This window comes from Salvia splendens, chromosome 7, assembly GCF_004379255.2.
Source record: "Salvia splendens isolate huo1 chromosome 7, SspV2, whole genome shotgun sequence".
Classification (NCBI taxonomy): domain Eukaryota; kingdom Viridiplantae; phylum Streptophyta; class Magnoliopsida; order Lamiales; family Lamiaceae; genus Salvia; species Salvia splendens.
In genome coordinates, this window is record NC_056038.1 from 3,597,187 (window position 1) to 3,615,120 (window position 17,934).

Consider the following 17,934-nt stretch of genomic DNA (forward strand, 5'->3'; position numbering starts at 1 on the left):
GGAAGATTCGTGCCGAGTTTTATAAAATGAAAATGTCATTCAATGTACATTACTACACAACAATGAATTCAAACAAACATTCTAAACACATCAGTACTCCTCCGAATTCCATTAAAAGTCCCATTTTTTTTTTATCGAATTTTAAAAAATTGTTTAATTTTATATTAAAAGTGGAGTAAAAAACTTAGTGAAGTGTGATGTAAATCATACTTTTATATATTAGTTTTAAAATAAAATGTTAGAAGAGTGAGTAAGTGAAATATGAGGTCTACTTGCTTAAAAGTGAAATAAGACATTCCAATTAAGCTGAATAAAATGAAACTTTTGACGGGGACTAGAACGAGTACTTCTAACTTAATTAAAAAATTAATAAAGAAGTTATCATCTGGCTAAACTAAACCACAAAGTCATTCCAAATAATTGTAATGTCATCGATGAGTCATGCCATGCATGCAAGACGAGTGGGCCACAGTCAGTGGAACCCTGCTACGCCCTAAAAACGGGTCGGGTCATGGAGTATGGGTCGCCATACCGCTTTGGAGAAATAAAGCACGGTTTTCCTCGGGTCGGGTGGCTTTGGAACTTTGACTGTGAGACGACGACAATACCGAAGCCCGCTGTCGTCTCATCTCCCTCCTTCCCTCTCTCCACTGTTTCTACTAATTTCAATAGAGATATAGAGATTACTATGCTGCTACAGTTGTTGAAAAACACAACACATTAATAGGCTAGCCTACCTACACCTACATGTATATATATATATATAGCCATAGAGACCCCTTCATTTTACTCTCTCTCTCAAATCTAAGTCAGAAACCTCTCTCTGTTTCTCTTTTTCTTCTTCATCAATGGCGGGTAATTCCGGGTTCGGGGATGACCCGCTAGCACCCGGGTGCTACTCTCAGCTTCTATTCAGCGATGAGATTTCGGGTCTGGATTCGGATGGTTGCTTCGGCTTTGATGATAATATTGGTAATCCGAAAATGCTCTGTTTTGGTGATTATGGAAATGCCAACAAAATGGAGCAGAAACCCGGATTCACATGCATGGATCCGTCACCCAAAAATAACAATGTCAGAATTATTTATTTTATTTTTATTACTCTGCCAAAAAAAAAATTCTTTTTCTCTCAATTTTTTTGATGGTGCAGAAGAAGAGAAACGGGTCGGGCACTCGGGGTGCGGGGCGATGCGGCGGAGCCCCGGCTAGTAATGGTAAGAAGGCGAAATCGGAGAAATCTGCCGGCGCCGGCGGCCATGCAAAGGTGAATTTGATTTTTTTTTTAGTTTCTTTTTTATTGATTTATACTCAAAATTATAATTTTATTCATCTGTTATTTAATCTAAAAAATAAAAAAATGTGGTGTTAATTTACTGTTGATTAGGTGGTTAAGAAAGAGAAACTTGGTGAGAGAATAACAGCGTTGCAGCAGCTCGTGTCTCCGTTTGGAAAGGTCGGTTTGAATTTGGCATGGTCTGAAATTACTGTTTGCCTTTAATTTTTTACTGTCTCATTTCATTTTATTGATTTGATTACTTTACGAGAGTAATGTAGGGTGTGAATTCAAAACAATTCTTAATTATACACGTGATGTGATGTTCTGTCTAGTCTATTGGGAAATACTGTCGAATAACGACGTATTTGAAGACTGAAGTGGTCCCTTCATCCAGGGGCGGACGCAGAAATAAATAACGATAAGGGCTATGATTTCTAAATTTTGTTTTAAAGTATATTTTTGGGTGTTTTAGCTTATTTATAAGGGCTTTTATATACTAATTTGCCTTAAATTTAGATAAATTTTAAATATTTACAAAAGAAAAAAGAATAAAAAACCATTTTGTTAAGGGCTTTAGCCCCACCCTAAGTATATATGGGTCCGCCCCTGCCTTCATCCCTTGTTTCCCAATGCTTTTTTATGAGTAGGGAAATCTGTTGGTTGTTAGATTTTACGGGTGCTAGGTATGGGGAGAACAATCGACTAGTAAATTGATACACATGAATAATTGAGTAATCAAATTTTAGTGAAGTTTTCATCCGAAAACAAATTGGTGATATTGGTGTGCATTTAAGTTGATCTATTTTTTTATCATGTTTTCAATGAGAGATGTGAATATCTCAACTCTGGTTCCATAACTACAATTTTGTACATACATATTTAATTTGGATTTTATGTATAGAACTGTAGAATTATAATACTAAGCTAATACTAAGCTGGGGATTGTGCAGACGGATACAGCATCGGTGCTTCACGAAGCGTTGGGTTACATAAGATTTTTGCACGATCAGGTGCAGGTCCTCTGTTCTCCGTATCTGCAGCACATGTCGCCCTCCTCCTCAGACGCCCCCCATAGTTCTCTATCTGTCGGGGTACGTATGTATCTATGTTCTTGTTTGTTGGTCTTTTATTCGTGTATGCTATGCAAATGTTGTACTATTAGATTGTTTGGATAAAAATTTGACAGGATGAAATAAATAGCAAGAGTAGTAAGGATGACCTGAGAAGCAGGGGTCTGTGCCTTGTCCCGGTTGATCTGACCTTGCACGTAGCCAACTCTAATGGAGCCGATCTCTGGTCGTCTGCACGCATGGTCAACACTGTTTCATCAAACTAGGTTTAGCTTGGTTTCTGTGTTCACAAATATGTAGTTTGTGAAGAAAATCAGGGTAAAGAAAAAGAAAACGAGTAGTACTACTAGTAAATATTGGATGTAAAGATAAATTTTTGTTTGGAGGTTGGGAATTTTCAAGTGTTTTTTTTGGGCCCCCAATATTTGTTTAATAGGCAATGCAGGGGGAGCAACATAATGTGCATGGTGCTGTCGTGATATTCAGGCACTTTTTAAAATGAATTCAGGAATTTAGTTTGTTGGTCTGTTTTCTAGCTTTGATTTGATAGTTGTACTATTTTTACTGCCATGGAGTGCCTTCCATAATGTATTTTTTGTGTCTTAGTAGAATTTAGAATATTTTTTTCTAGGCCATGTTTGGTTGTCAGGATTCTGTCTGAAAAAGTAATTTGATTCCTTAAATTTTAAATTCCTGTGTTTGTTTCTGTTTTTAATCAAATTGGGAAAGTAATCAAAATCATGAAACAAGGAAAGTTAGTACAACTTTCTAGGATTATGAATCCTAACTTTTCTTAGGTATTTTTTTTCCTAATTTTATGATTCTTACATATTTAATGCAATATAGTACAGTTTATTATTATTATTATTATTATTATTATTATTACCATCATCATCGTCATTATTATTGTTATTATTTATTACAATGTTTTAAAAATAATTTAAAAGTATAAACCATACTTAATTTCAGGATAATAAATAACTATAATTCAAATTATCATAATTATAACTATATTATTAATATTTATTTTTATTTTTATAATAATAATAATAATTTATTAAATAATTAAATATAATTATAATTAAATAATAATATAATAATTATTAATTTATAAATTATTATTAAAAATAAAATTGTAGTGAAATTTTAAATTAGAAAATTTATTCAATTAAAAATTAAGTAAATATAATGATAATAATAATAATAATAATAATAATAATAATCTTATTTATTATTATATTATTATATATTATGATGTATAATCCATATTTAAACTATTCATCGTAATAATAAATAAAATAATATAATTATTATCATTTGTAATTAATAATTTATTAAATAATATGTATTATTATTTTTTATAAATAAAAAATTATGAGTATATTTTTAGTTTAGTGTTTAAATCAAATATATACTTTCACATCTTGATATTTTCCAAACATGGGAAAGTAAAGTTATTAGAAATCATATTCCCGGGATTCATTTTCCCATGAATCATTTTCCTTGCCAACTTTACTTTCCCGCCTACCAAACATTACCTTATGGTATAATTGAAGTATGGGATCCATTTTGGAATGTTGATGATTTTGTGTAGCGAAATAAAACTCAAGAAGTGTTTTGTTGCGAGGTAGGGATTGCCGGATGATCTTCAGGGCCGTTGAGTCAAAGTATGACGATTGAGTGTATCAACCAAAGTTCATAAACAAAACACAATAGTATTTTTTTTTGGTGTAGTTTTTAATTACTAGAGAATATCAATCAAAGTTCATTGACAATACCATTTTTAGTTCCTAGTTGTATCAAAATCGATAAGGCTACAATCATTTTGTTAAAAAAAATAGACTAATTCTCGTCTCACTCAGCTTGCCAATTTTTTCTACTATGTCTACATTCGACACAAATCACGGCGTCACCGCTTTGCCGCGTCATTTAAATTCTTCCCCTCCAAGTTTCAGTTTCTTATATAAATCCTTCACGAATACATTTCTCGATTTTTCACAATTCAAATTTGCACTTGAGAGTTTTTCCATTATCTTTGCCATAGTGATGAGTTCTAATTCGGCTTCCAAATCGAAACGGAGTTTGAAATCGACGTCTGCAAACCCTTCTTCATCCGATGGCAAGAGGAAAAAAACCGCTCAGAAAACCCTCGGGATGGCTTGGGGAGCGAATTCTCGTTCCGGCTTCCGAAAGTCGCCATTCACCGACGTTGGCAGGTTTCTGATTTGTTTACGTGAATATAATATGTTAATTGTCTGTTTAATATCAGATTTCATTTTGTCTGTGTGCGTGGAATGCGTGATTCCTTGTAATTGGTATTGTGCAGTGCGTGTAACCTTTTTCGAGTAACCTTTCAGTTGAAATCAAGGATGTTTGGAGTGGTTTTTGTAATATATTGGTGAATTGAAGCACCCTTTTCAGTTTAATTTTGCAAATCATGATGTTAATTATTGCGAATTGTTTGAGGGGTGCAATTTTGTTAATAACAACCCTTTAGTGCTTCTGTTTTTTGATGGTTACTGCTTAACTGTCTAGTTACATGGCTGTGAAGAATCAGAAATTACACGAGCAGTTTGCTGCGGCTGCTTCAAGCTCTTCGTGCAGTGGGTCCAGTTCGGGGAATATATTTTCTGGGGTCTCAATTTTTGTTGATGGATATACTGTTCCCTCAAGTCAGGTTATTTTGAAGCCTGATGCTTTTGGCCATTGTTTTTTACTTCGAAGATGCATTATTTGTTATACGTATTCTTCGTCAGTGACTTCTCAGAATAGCATACACTGTTTCTAGTATTGTTTTTCATCATCAATAGGTTCTCTTTCTTCCTTTTATTCCTTTTGAATTGGAAGAAACAATTGTTTGTTACTGCGACACAGTGTTTCAAGTATTCTTAAGACGAATTTCATTTTCCAGGAGCTCCGAGGATATATGTTGAAGTATGGAGGTCGCTTTGAAAATTATTTTTCAAGGCATCGGGTCACACATATAATTTGCAGCAATCTCCCTGACAGTAAAATCAAGAATTTGAGGTTCAGTACCTCAGTCTGCACGGAGCATCAAGCCGACTAACGTACTGTTTTTCTTTTTGCTTGCTTAAAGATTGTTTTTCATTGATGTAGGGCTTTCAGCGGTGGGCTTCCAATTGTTAAACCTGCATGGCTGCTGGAATCTGTTGCTGCTAATAAACTTCTTAGTTGTAAGTGTCACTGGTATATGTCAGGTTCATACTTGTTATAACGCGGTATGAAAAGGAGGTTTTGGATCAATGCACTATTGCCCCCCCCCCCCACCCACTATCCCAGGACTACTTTTTGGTGATCTTAAAGATATAACATGGTACCTGTCGGCTGTCATGTCACTTGGATGTTTTGTTTTGCCAGGGACTCCTTATCAACTTGATCAACTTGCTGCTGAAAATTGTAACCAAGCAAAGTTGTCTGCCTTCTTCACTCTCCAATGCAACGAAACACCAAAGATTGCAAATATTTCTGTTGATGATTGTGACAATCAATTATTTATTAAGAAGGATGAAGGTTGTGCCTCTTTAGAACAAGCAGAAAGCTGCAATGAAGAAGAGATTGACCTTGTGCAACTTAAGACTGATAGGGTGATGTCTGAAGGGCCATCATGTAGTGTAGAAAGTTCATGTGAAGTAAAAGGTCTTGAACAGAGCGATTGTTCACCTTCAGATATGAAAATTTCTGATTTAGAGTACAAGTCTAGTCCATGCAAGGCTTCTGTTTCTCATTGCAGCAATAGCCTTGATAATTTTAACTCTTGTGAAGCTTCATGTTCAAGAAACTGTTTGCCCACTAATCAACTCCACTCAACACTCTCAGATCCCAATTTTGTGGAAAATTATTTTAAGGTGAAAATTATGCCATTTTTTGTTATAATTTCTTTGGCTGCTTGCTTTTTATATAAAGACCTTTAAATGAATTTGCAAAATTGACATATTGAAAAAATTGAGCTTTCATCTTTTGTAGTTTGAGGTTGTGAGCATAGTGCCCCAGAAATGATGTTATCCAATAACCAAATCTTTGCAGTTGCAATATGTAACATTCTCTGGAATTCACAATTTTGTATAAAGTGGAGATGCAAACGAAAGTAGTCATATTATGCTTTCGTTTCTCCTTTAATTTCAGTTTTAATCCAAAATCTCATTACGTATGTAAGTGTGTGCTTCAGGTTAATATGTTTAGATAGATTTTATATGAAATAGATTGTTTTGTTGAATGTGTGGGATTCGAGATGAAAGCACCCATTTGGATCAACCTAAACTATTGCACAGCATGTTCTTCCTTGTGAACATGGCTTCATGAGCAGTCCCCTGTGCAGCCTAACTATTTAATTGTTGGAATGCATAGGGGAACTCTGGTAGTACATATTATGTAGATCCTTTTTGTTCTTATCCAGTTAATGGTTAAGTTTGCTCATATTATTCTCTATTCTTTCTTTTCCAACTAACATCTACGTATCTTTTAGGAATATTGCATGTTAAATGTCCATCATAAATATACGAGCACTCCTCTTATTTGCTGATATTACTTCAGACTGAATGTATTTTCTTCTGGTTTATATGTATTATAATCCAGATAACCATTTTTTACTGCTTGCTGATGTTTAGAAAATTTTGATCTTTAAATATTCTGGCTTTCTGGTGCGCAATTCTAAGTTAAAACGACATGATCAGACATATATGGTATTCTAATAAATGTTACACCTTTCAGAGTTCCAGGCTGCATTTTATTGGTACTTGGAGACACCGATATCGTAAGAAATTTCCTAGCTTGTCTAATGGGATTACATTTGGAGTTTCTAATCTCTACAATGCGGGTTCCAGTCTGAAAACTGGTGTAGCGAATGAGCAGAAAGTTGTGATACACATCGACATGGTAAGCACATTAGCAGCTTCTAAGACTAAATTATGACGTCTTCTCCCTTTATGTCTTTCCAATCGATTTGGTTAATTCATGCCCTTTTGTTCAGCCAAATTTGTATCTTACTGTCTTATGTATTTAGTTGGGTATTACTTATTTATGTTTATCCTAATTTTACTTTCGGTTATTTGAATGGCCTGTTTTCAGGACTGCTTCTTTGTTTCAGTAGTCATCAGGAACCATCCTGAATTACAGGGGAAACCTGTTGCCGTCTGTCATTCAGATAATCCCCGTGGCACAGCTGAAATTTCATCAGCCAATTATCCCGCCCGAGAATATGGTAGGGCTGTCCTCTGTAAATCACACTTCTTCATTGTTTTCCATACGCACTCTTGCTAATTCCATGCATTCTTCCAGGAGTGAGGGCAGGAATGTTTGTCAAAGATGCTAAGATTAGGTGCCCTCAGCTTGCAATTGTTGCATATGACTTCAGAGCTTATGAGATGGTATCTACTCAAGCGTAGGCTCATAGCAGATATAATCATTTTCCTATATGTTGCATATGGTCACATGTCGCTTCAATACGATTCTTTCATTTTCAGGTTGCAGATCAGTTTTATGACATTCTTCACAATCACTGCAACAAAGTGCAGGTCTGCCCTCGTCAATGCAGTTGAAATGCTATTTCTATGGCCATGTTATTCTTTAAATGTTGTTTCTATGGCAGGCTGTGAGCTGTGACGAAGCATTCTTAGATGTATCTGACTCAAAAGTGGGGGACTATGAGATTTTAGCCTCGATAATCAGAAAGGAGATTCTTGACACCACAGGATGCACTGCTAGTGCAGGAATTGCAGAAAATATGCTTATGGCTCGCCTTGCCACAAGAACTGCAAAACCTGACGGGCAGTTCCATATTCCTCCTGGAAAGGTACAGGTCTATCATAGGTTGTTTCAGTATGTTCGGACCTTCTAGTTTTCGTTTCTTCACTAATTTGTTGTTTTCGTCTTATAAAGAGCATCTGCTCAAGAGCGTTCATAGTTTTTGGCATCAAATCGGGGAACTTCCAAGATTCGTACTCTTAGTATATCCTTATTACCTAACCATGTCTCAGTCCAGGTGGATGATTATTTATTCACACTTCCAGTTAAGGAACTTCCTGGTATTGGACATGTTTTGGAAGAAAAACTGAAGAAAAAACAAATTAGAACATGTGGCCAATTGCGTCCAATTGCCAAGGTTATCTTTACAGTAATTGGACCGAATTTTTTTCATTTGGCATTGTTTGTTATGAAACTTTCTTTTCGTACACATCCTTTTCAGACTGACCATAAGTTTTCCAAAAAATTCAGAGTGACTTTTCTTTGACTAATTCTGATGCACTTCGTACTACTCTGACCAACTCTGCCTTAAGTTTATCCAGATATTTCTCGTGGTCATTTCAGTCCTCTTGATTTTCCACTTTTTAACATGTCCAGGAGTCCCTTCAAAAGGATTTTGGAATGAAAACTGGAGAAATGCTGTGGAACTATAGTAGGGGAATAGACAGCCGACTGGTTGGATTGATTCAGGTGAGTTTCTCTTCGAGTCTGAAATACAAGGTGGTCTACGCTTTATATACTATGGATCTTTGTTTTTCAGCGGATTAATATTCATCCAACTCTTTATCATGTGTATGCTTGGTGTAGTTGATGATATCTACAGCCTTCACTGCTGGATAGACATGGTTCTGGAGCTCTCTATCACAAACATGTTCTATTGGACCCTGTAAAGTGTGTAACACAGTCTTAGTTAGGCTAATCTGCATGAGCGAACTTTCTACAGAACACATGCATTGTTAGCATTTACTTGCCTCTTGGCTACATGACAACTAGTTGAAGCAAGTTGCACTTGACTTCAAAGGCCTTTATTTTTTTATTACATTTTTTAGAATTGGCTATTGGCTTCATAACTGTTGCTTATACTGCATATAGGTAGGGTCCAACTGAAGTATAAAGTTTACATCCACGTAATTCCTGTGATCATGTGGGTGCCCATTAATAGTCTTCTTTTCTACACTGCCTGTAGGTAGATATTGTCAATATCATATTTTAGTTTTATACTCCTACATATCCTGTTTTATGTTTTTTTTGGGCAGCAGGAAAGCAAGTCTGTTGGTGCAGACGTAAACTGGGGTGTCAGATTCAATAATGCAAACGATGTTAGTCATCCATCATATTACGATTCTTCTGTACTTGAAATAATTTTGTAACTGTTGTTTTCTGGATTCAGGTTCAGCATTTTCTTACAAGTCTATGCAAGGAGGTAGCACTTCGATTGCAGGGATGCGGAGTGCAAGGACGAACTTTTACACTCAAGGTTGTGTCTCATTTCCTCAAGTAAAACAGTATACTTATATTCTAATGCAACTGTTATAGAATGTGTCTCCCATTAGTTGATATCATAAATGCTTAAACAACTTTTCAACCTTTATTCTAGATAAAGAAGAAGAAAAGTGATGCAGGAGAGCCAGTAAAGTACATGGGCCATGGGGACTGCGAGAATCTGAGCCATGCGATAACGGTACCAACTTTGCTCATGTGATGTTCTTAAGGGAAATCAGCTCAATGTTTCTTATATATTTAAGGGTTCCTATGCAGATCCCAATGGCCACAGATGATGTCGGTGTCCTTCAGAGGTTGGCAACTCAGCTTTTTGGGCATTTCCACATAGGTAGTGTAGTCAAGCTTATTAATAATCTTGACTGGCCACAATTGTTTTTCATAGTGCTTGCTTACGTACAAACTATAATTTACCATGTAAAGAGTGGTGTTTTCAGTTGATTGGTTTGGATGGATCATTTTTGAGAGACTGGTTTTAATTATTGCTTTAATACTACTATTTACTTCTTTAACTTTTTTTATTTCTACTTGTGATGCCCTGCTATGATGTATATTAACACGTACACTTGATGTGTTCTTAACCCTAGACAAAATACTTGCTCTGACTATTTATCATTATGTACATTTCCCAAATAAGAGAATCAGTTTAAAAGTTTTCTGGTAATTTGCTGTTTCTTAATACTGTTATTGTTGTTATCATCATCCAGAATTGTGATGTGATTCTATGTTTTTCCCTTCAGTCTCCTTGGGATAGATAAGTAAGAATGCTTACAGAATTGTTATTAGAATTTATGCGTTAGAACATAGTAGAGTAAGTTGGTTTCCAAAGATTATGGGAACAAGGGCATCATTTCCCTGATAAGCTGTGTTTTGGAAGAGAAAAATTACATACAACTCGTATATATATGACTCTTAAGCAATATCAGTAATATTTTTGGACACCATGGCACAATATATAATATACTCCCTCCGTCCCAAAAGAATATGCACTTTGGGATCGGCACGGGTTTTAATACAAAATTGGTAAAGTAAGAGAGGTAGAGAGAAAAAGTAATTAAAGTATTGTTAGTGGAGAATGGGTCCCACCTCATTAGAGATAAAAGAGTTTCCGTAATTAGAAAGTGCGTATTCTTGTGGGACAGACTAAAAAGGAAAGAGTGCATATTCTTGTGGGATGGAGGAAGTAACAAGTATCTACTTGTCTATTTCAAATTCTAGTCTACTGAAAGTTATCTTTGTTCTTACAAATAACATGCCTATGTCAATGCCAGATGTTGGAGATATTCGAGGTGTGGGTTTACAGGTCTCAAAACTTGAAGGAGCCGGTGATAGCAAACGTGGTATGATGGAATCAATTTCTTTGGGGATTAATGATCATTTGGGAAGAAGGCCAAATTGTTTTCGCTAGACTGGATACTATTGCATTTGCATAAATAGATTTTTTCTTTCTTCTTTCCTTGAAGGTAACAAACGAAATTCCATTCTTTCCTGGGTTTCCTCTACATCAGCAAAGGAGCAGAACCAGAACCCAATAAGTGATCTTCCAAAATGTGGTGAGTCAGGTAGAATAAATACATTGTTTAAAGTTTCCCCAAAGTATATTTGTGTGTAAATTTAATCTGCTTGAACATTTGTTTTTCCTTTCTATTCTATGATCTTATGTGCTATAAAGTAGAAATATGTTGTGTTTAGAGTTTTTACACTCCAAATCGTTAAATTGTCATCTCCATCTAAAATTGAATTCCATCTGCTGTTCTAGCTTGGCAGTTTTGTTCACTTTCGCTTCAATCCTTATTGGTTTATTGGTTCAAAATTTGTACTCATTTGCAGCAATCGAACGAATGAAATTTCTAATCTGTAATACATTGCAGAGTGCCAGAGTTAGTAGTCCTTTGTACAGTTGTACTGCTGAGTTAGTATCAGTCATAAGTTGTTATAAATAACAGGGATGTTATCTTTCTCATTTGGGGTAGAAAAGCAATTCAAGTTTGGATATTCTCTCATGCATAATGAAATAGGTTTGCCATATATTCACACATTTGATGGATCTTTCTCTGATTTAGATGCTTGGAGGACAACCGATGGTGTGTTGCGTCAGCCAGGCTCCAGCATGAAAGGATCCTCTATTGAAATGCAAGCTGGCTTGTCCAGCTCTGAAACTGGCATTCACAATTCCACAGGCATTCCTCCTCTTCAAGATTTAGATGTGGCTGTTATAGAGTCTTTACCCCCTGAAGTGGTTTCGGAAATTAATGAAATGTATGGAGGAAAGTTATTAGGTTTCATTTCTGCAAGTAAAAACAAAATTATCGATACAAACATCAATGATGCCTCAACAAAAAGTTGCGAAGGTAACATGATGGTTTTAACTTGAATTTTAAACTGCTGGATGGATATATAGTCAAGTATGGTTGCGACAAAATTGCTTCTCTTATCATTTCCTTGTAAATGTTGCCTGTAATTCAGGTGTAGCAGTTGAGGATATGGGATCTGTCTCAGAGGCACATCTTTTGGAATCAAATATCGTTGCTACTGATAAGGTGCGAATAATGACAATTTTCATGCTTGGATGGATAATGACAATTCTTCTGGGGACTTTGCTTCCTGTTGCTACTTCTAAGAAAATTTCATTTTAGCTACAAAAACTCTTTCCCTATAATGTTTTGTTTTTACTTGATATATTTGTTTTCCTTTTTTGTTAAGATTTTAAGAGACATAGTAATGGGTGTTTCTAAGGTAATGGGATGTGACAAGGAAGAAGTTCCTGATTTTGCTGCACCTGCTACTTTCTCTCGGAAAGATATCATGCCCTCATCTCTAAGTCAAGTAGATTCCTCAGTGTTACAAGAATTGCCTGAGGAATTTAGAAAAGATATTATTGAGCATCTTGGCCATCACCAACGAGCAGAATTTGTCAAAGGAGCCATCAATGATGTGTCTGATAAACAGACTAAAGTTGAAGCCTCTGACTTAAGTGGCCTTTGGGTCGGAAATCCTCCGAAATGGGTTAAGAAGTTCCAAATAAGCAACTGTGGCTTGTTAACTATTTTTGCTGAAATTTATCTGTCTGGATCTGGTGGCTGTCTGTCTTCTCTACTGCAGTGTTTGATGTCTAGGATATTTGTACTTACTGGAGTCGGCACTGACGGATTTGGTAATGCCGTTGGTTGGCTGCATGAGCTTTTCAAGCAATATATAGATCTCAAAATTACAACAGATGTTGAGGAGATCTATGTATGTATATGCCTATTGAGAAGGTATGTTTATTTATCTAAATTCTCCTTGTTACTATGCTATCTATGATTATAAATATATCTTTTATTCATCTATTAATTTGTCAAGATTTTCTGCAATTAGTGCTGTTAATTCATCAAAATTGTTTTCTAGCTTTCTTTGTTAACTACAAGCATTATCCATCATTTTAAGCCATCTTATTATGAGTTCAAAGAGAATCTAATTGATCGCATTATCAGAAGGATTGAGTTGTTTCCTTGAATATGGTCCGAGGGCAGAGATAGAATTCTTTAATTTCCTATATATTATGATTCGGAGAAGCTGAAGAAGATTTTATTGTAGTACTATATGTTAAGGATGTTTTTGGAGGAATAACATTGAAAATATGTAGTACTATTATCTAGTTCTCCAAGAATTGTCATGTCAATGTCGCCATTTTGACATTGTGAGTTGCTTTGTTTGATTTGCAGTTATATGCATAGGATGTTGCATGTTGAAATTATGTGAAAGAATTATGAGGTTAATCAGATTAACAGTGGGATTCGAAATCACAGTCCACAATTTATGAAAATGATAATGCCTCTACCTGTCTTCACATCTGCACTTGTTTGGTTTTTCTCAGTTCCTGCATTGTTTATCATCAAAGATACATGGCTGAGACAGTTGCGATTTTTACTCACATTTTTTTTGTTCTGTTGGTGTTTGAAGCCCGTATTAGAATTCTATGTGATATAGACTGATATCTTGGCTTCTGTTCTTGCAATAATGAAAATGTGAAGTTACCTATTGCCCTCTAGTTTCTCCCTGATCTTTGAATTTATGTCTTGTAACATGTTGCTCTTTTCTAATCAATGGTGGTATCATTATATGTCCTTGTTTTAATTTGTTATTGAATTCATTTTTTCTTCTGTCAGGTTGACTGGGAGGTTTGAGTTTCTCTTACAAGTCTACAATTCTATAATACCTCACTTGCAGGTTCTTACTTTACCCTCCTTTATTATGTTTTCCCATCTCCGCACACACACATTTAGCGCCCTTTTCCTGGAAACAGAGTCGTCGTGGTTTATCTTTAAACTCTATTATAACCCTTTTTTCCTTCATTTTTTCTGGGAGGGGAATAATTGTTTCTGCTCCTTTTGAGTTTTGACTTTTTCTTTAGACTAAAGTCCCAAAATGGTCCTTAACATACTGCGTTTTTTTGATTTTGGTCCAAAACATTATCTTTTGAATTATTTGGTCCCTCACATTTGAAATCGGATCACATTTGGTCCATTTTGGACGGTTCCGTCAAATTTTTGACGGTTTTAATTAACGAGTCACAAATCTGTCACTAATCCGTCACTAACTGGGAGAAACTGATCCGTCACAAATCCGTCATCAAATAAGCTCTCGCTCAAAATTCCTCTCCTCATAAAATTCTTGATCTAAAAAAATGGGCGTGAACAGAGCATACGCCTACTCGAAGATGGAGAGCGAAGATGTGGAGGAAGTGAAGCATCGGCGTGCGCAGTTCTTGATCTACAAGTCCCTGCAGAAGGCGGAGGGGCGGAGGCAGCCGTCATGGTTGCGTGTGAAGATGTTCAAGTTGAAGATCAAGATTGGGAAGCGGTTGAAGAAGCACAAATCCCTACAAAAGTCACGCCTCTTTCCTCACACACACTCAAATCAATTGAGCGTAAACAACACCTTCAATCAGATCTCCACACACGCACACAAACAATCCGCCGCAGAAATGGTTGTGCCACTAGGTCCGGGGAAGTTCTACGGCAGCAGCCTGCCGCGCCCTCCTTCTACACCGACGTCAAGCTCAACTCCGAGAGGGTCGATCCACCGCCCCCCGTCACCGATCCGCTCATCCGCTCATGTCGTGGGCGCAAGAGGCCTACTGGTCCATGGGCGGCCTCAACGTCAAGCGCCATCCGGTGAGGAAATTGGGGGATGATTTCGAGAGAGTGACGAGGGAGAGTGGGATGGCGAGCAGCTCCGACGGGGAAATTGGGGGCGGCGCTGCGGCGAGGACGAGGAGTAAGGCGAATTTTAGTGGTGGTGGAGAGGGGAAAAGGGGGAGAAGAGGAAATTGGTTAAGGGAGTGAGGAAGATTGGGGGTGCTGTGGTGGCTGCCACCGCCGGAATCAGAAGCTCGCCGCGGTTGTCGAAGATGCGTTGATTGGGTTTGAAGCGAAGGTGTTTGATGATTTGTCTCGGTGGGATTAGGATTGCCTTTCTGCTCAAATCTTGCAAGCATTTGTTACATGCTAAACAAGATCCAGTCGCCGGGAATCTTCACCCAATTTTCTGAAACTTTTTTTTTTATAATTTACTTTTGTTTAATTTTTTCCATTTTTTATCGTATGAAAATTGAAATTTTTAAAATAATACTAATGTATAGAAATATGAAAATTGAAATTTGTGACAGATTAGTGACGGATTAGTGAAGGGTCAGTTTCTCCCAGTTAGTGACGGATTTGTGACCCGATAATTAAAACCGTCAAAAATTTGACGGAACCGTCCAAAATGGACCAAATGTGATCCGATTTCAAATGTGAGGGACCGAATAATTCAAAAGATAATGTTTTGGACCAAAATCAAAAAAATGCAATATGTTAAGGACCATTTTGGGACTTTAGTCTTTTCTTTATGATGACTTGTTGACTCATATCTTTCAGGCATCTATGGGTGAACACTATGGGGGCACCCTTTGCATTCCTTTGCTGTAGAAATTGTTTGTGCAGACCTCATTGTCATGACAGCTAATCTGTCCTTACACTTGAATCTGGCTATGATGGAAAATGCTATGGGTAAGCCATTAGTTCACTAGTTGTTATTTATTATTTGTATATATCCATTCAGATGTAAAGTATGACACTGGGGTGTTTGAATATTGTTTTGTTGAGTGCGTGGGATTTGAGGGGAAGAAACCCATCAGAATCAGAGATTGGCACTAGATATGTTTGCGACCCACATTATTATCAAGCATACTTGACTCGTATAGTTTCTCTAGTATGATTATCCTATCGACCCAAACGATTACACATCATGTTCTGCCTTCTGAACATGGCTTCGTGACCTGTCCCACCCAGGTCTAGCGTAACTATTTCATTGTTGAATGTATGAAGGGAACTACAGTAGTGCAGATTATGTAGATCCTTTCTGTTCTTATCCAGTAAATAGTTGAGTTTTCTCATGTTGTTCTATATTCTTTTCTAGCTAACACCTACTCCATGTTTTAGCCTCTTCGGTAATATTGCATGTTTAACCACCTAAATAAATATAAGAGTGATGCTCTTATTTGCTGATATTACTTCCATAATGTGAATGTTTTTCTTCTGGTTAATGTATAACCAGATAACCATTTTGTACCTGCTTGTTTCTGTTTATCGGTGTAATTGTTTTTTATATTTAGAAACCATGGCTCCTTCCTCAGGCTTGGTGATAAATTAAATATCAAATTCGTGCTTCGCCTTTTTGTTCTTTTATTTTGTCATTTAGCAAATGAGGAGGAAGAAGATTTTATGACTTGATCTTGCTGTTTTGTTTGATGAGTAGTATTAGATAGGATACTTAAGTCATTTGTTTTATGACTATGAATGGGAAAAGGTTTGTTGACTCTTTAACCAGAAAGGGCCTGTTCCTAATAGAAGAAAAAACCAAGTCAATTGAGAATTTGAGCTAAGGATATGTATAGTGGAAAGTGACAACACGGTAATGCCTTTCTATAGTCAATGAATATTATTAGTGTACCATCATCATTTATTTATAGTTGAAAAACCAAGATTTTGAGAATAGAGATCTACAAGTGGCGGAATTCTTATCTTTGTGGTGTTAGGCGGAAATAAATTACAGAAGACTTGGTCTCATCTTCTAGTTTTGAATCATTACTTTGAAGATAAGTATTTAAATAATGTAGACGTATTTGACTGTATATGTTTTGTGTCCACTATATATAACCTTAGTGTTTTGACACTCATACCACACCACAAAGAAGAATAACAGCAATGGCTAACTTTGTGTTGATATTGTCTTGCTTGGCATTCTTATCAGCAATGCATGGGAATGAGGCTGTCCAGTACACTGCCACGAACAACGCAGCAACAACGGCAGGTGGTGCTCGGTTTGTCAGGGATATCGGTACCCAGTATACTTTACAAGCCATGGATGCCTCTACAGCCTTCATCTGGAGGACCTTCCAGCAGAACTCTGCTGCTGATCGGAAAAATGTGCAGAAAGTGAGCTTATTCATCGATGACATGGGCGGGGTGGCGTATACCAGTAACGACCAGATTCATGTCAGCGCCAGGTATGTGTAGTTTCTTACGCATGGAAGGAAATTTGTGTCTTGTTTCTATTTGTCATGAGTTGGTGTTTGTACAGATACATTAATGGGTATGGGGGCAATGTGAAAAATGAGTTTACTGGCGTTCTGTACCATGAAATGACCCATGTGTGGCAGTGGAATGGCAACGGGCAGGCGCCGGGTGGTCTCATAGAAGGAATAGCCGATTTTGTGAGGCTGAAAGCTGGTTATGCCCCGAGCCACTGGGTGAAGGCTGGGCAAGGTGACCGGTGGGATCAAGGCTACGATGTGACTGCTAGGTTTCTCGACTACTGCAACGGACTCAAGAATGGGTTTGTGGCTCAACTCAACAAGAAGATGAGAGGTGGTTACAGCAACAATTACTTTGTGGACTTGCTGGGGAAGACAGTGGATCAGCTCTGGAAAGACTACAAAGCAAAGTATGCAACTTGAGTTTATGTAACTTTTTATGGCAGCAAATTATGGTTATGGCTTGAGTTTGTATTTCCTGTCTGAACAATAAAATGTATACATAAACATACAAAAAATGTGGACTTCGACATGATGTGATGTGTGTTGTGACCTGCTGTAATGGTCTATTTTAGAATAATAATGATAAATACGAATATGATATTCGAAACAAAATTTGTTTTCATATATTATGAAATACAAATCTTTCGTCTTCTAAATTACTCCCTCCGTCTGTTTCTTGGTGGCACGGGTTTTAATAAATGTTTTCTTGGTGGCACGGGTTTTAATAAATGTTAAGAAAAGTGAGTGAAAAAAATTTAGTAGAATAT

At 36.7% G+C, this 17,934-nt stretch overlaps 3 protein-coding genes across 8 annotated transcripts; all 3 read left to right on the top strand.

The window, feature by feature from the left end:
• Window positions 1–630: 630 nt before the first annotated feature.
• Window positions 631–2,946, top strand: LOC121741287 (transcription factor bHLH113-like). Its single transcript, XM_042133995.1, has 5 exons — window positions 631–1,073; window positions 1,151–1,264; window positions 1,385–1,453; window positions 2,227–2,367; window positions 2,463–2,946. The coding sequence occupies exons 1-5, from the start codon at window positions 849–851 to the stop codon at window positions 2,610–2,612; spliced, it is 699 nt and encodes a 232-aa protein (XP_041989929.1). The 5' UTR covers window positions 631–848; the 3' UTR covers window positions 2,613–2,946.
• A 1,236-nt stretch (window positions 2,947–4,182) lies between these two features.
• LOC121741285 (DNA repair protein REV1-like) lies at window positions 4,183–17,019 on the top strand. 6 transcript variants are annotated; one of them, XR_006037825.1, is made up of 24 exons: window positions 4,183–4,562; window positions 4,882–5,023; window positions 5,258–5,373; window positions 5,464–5,540; window positions 5,725–6,212; window positions 7,075–7,239; window positions 7,432–7,564; window positions 7,642–7,730; window positions 7,827–7,877; window positions 7,952–8,155; window positions 8,345–8,464; window positions 8,704–8,796; window positions 9,363–9,425; window positions 9,497–9,583; window positions 9,704–9,787; window positions 9,865–9,937; window positions 10,878–10,946; window positions 11,070–11,168; window positions 11,670–11,957; window positions 12,073–12,146; window positions 12,310–12,863; window positions 13,755–13,815; window positions 15,507–15,638; window positions 16,882–17,019. XR_006037825.1 is itself a non-coding variant. In XM_042133989.1 (23 exons), the coding sequence occupies exons 1-23, from the start codon at window positions 4,228–4,230 to the stop codon at window positions 14,764–14,766; spliced, it is 3,945 nt and encodes a 1,314-aa protein (XP_041989923.1). In that variant the 5' UTR covers window positions 4,183–4,227; the 3' UTR covers window positions 14,767–15,257. The 6 variants fall into 6 exon arrangements, 5 of the variants coding, with proteins under 5 accessions (XP_041989923.1, XP_041989927.1, XP_041989926.1 ...); XM_042133989.1 differs by lacking the exons at window positions 15,507–15,638; window positions 16,882–17,019 and adding an exon at window positions 14,287–15,257; XM_042133993.1 differs by lacking the exons at window positions 15,507–15,638; window positions 16,882–17,019 and adding an exon at window positions 14,287–15,257 and having other exon boundaries at window positions 12,343–12,863.
• On the top strand, window positions 16,802–17,779 carry LOC121741288. The gene is made up of 2 exons (XM_042133997.1): window positions 16,802–17,137; window positions 17,212–17,779. The coding sequence occupies exons 1-2, from the start codon at window positions 16,836–16,838 to the stop codon at window positions 17,585–17,587; spliced, it is 678 nt and encodes a 225-aa protein (XP_041989931.1). The 5' UTR covers window positions 16,802–16,835; the 3' UTR covers window positions 17,588–17,779.
• The last annotated feature ends 155 nt before the right edge of the window (window positions 17,780–17,934 follow it).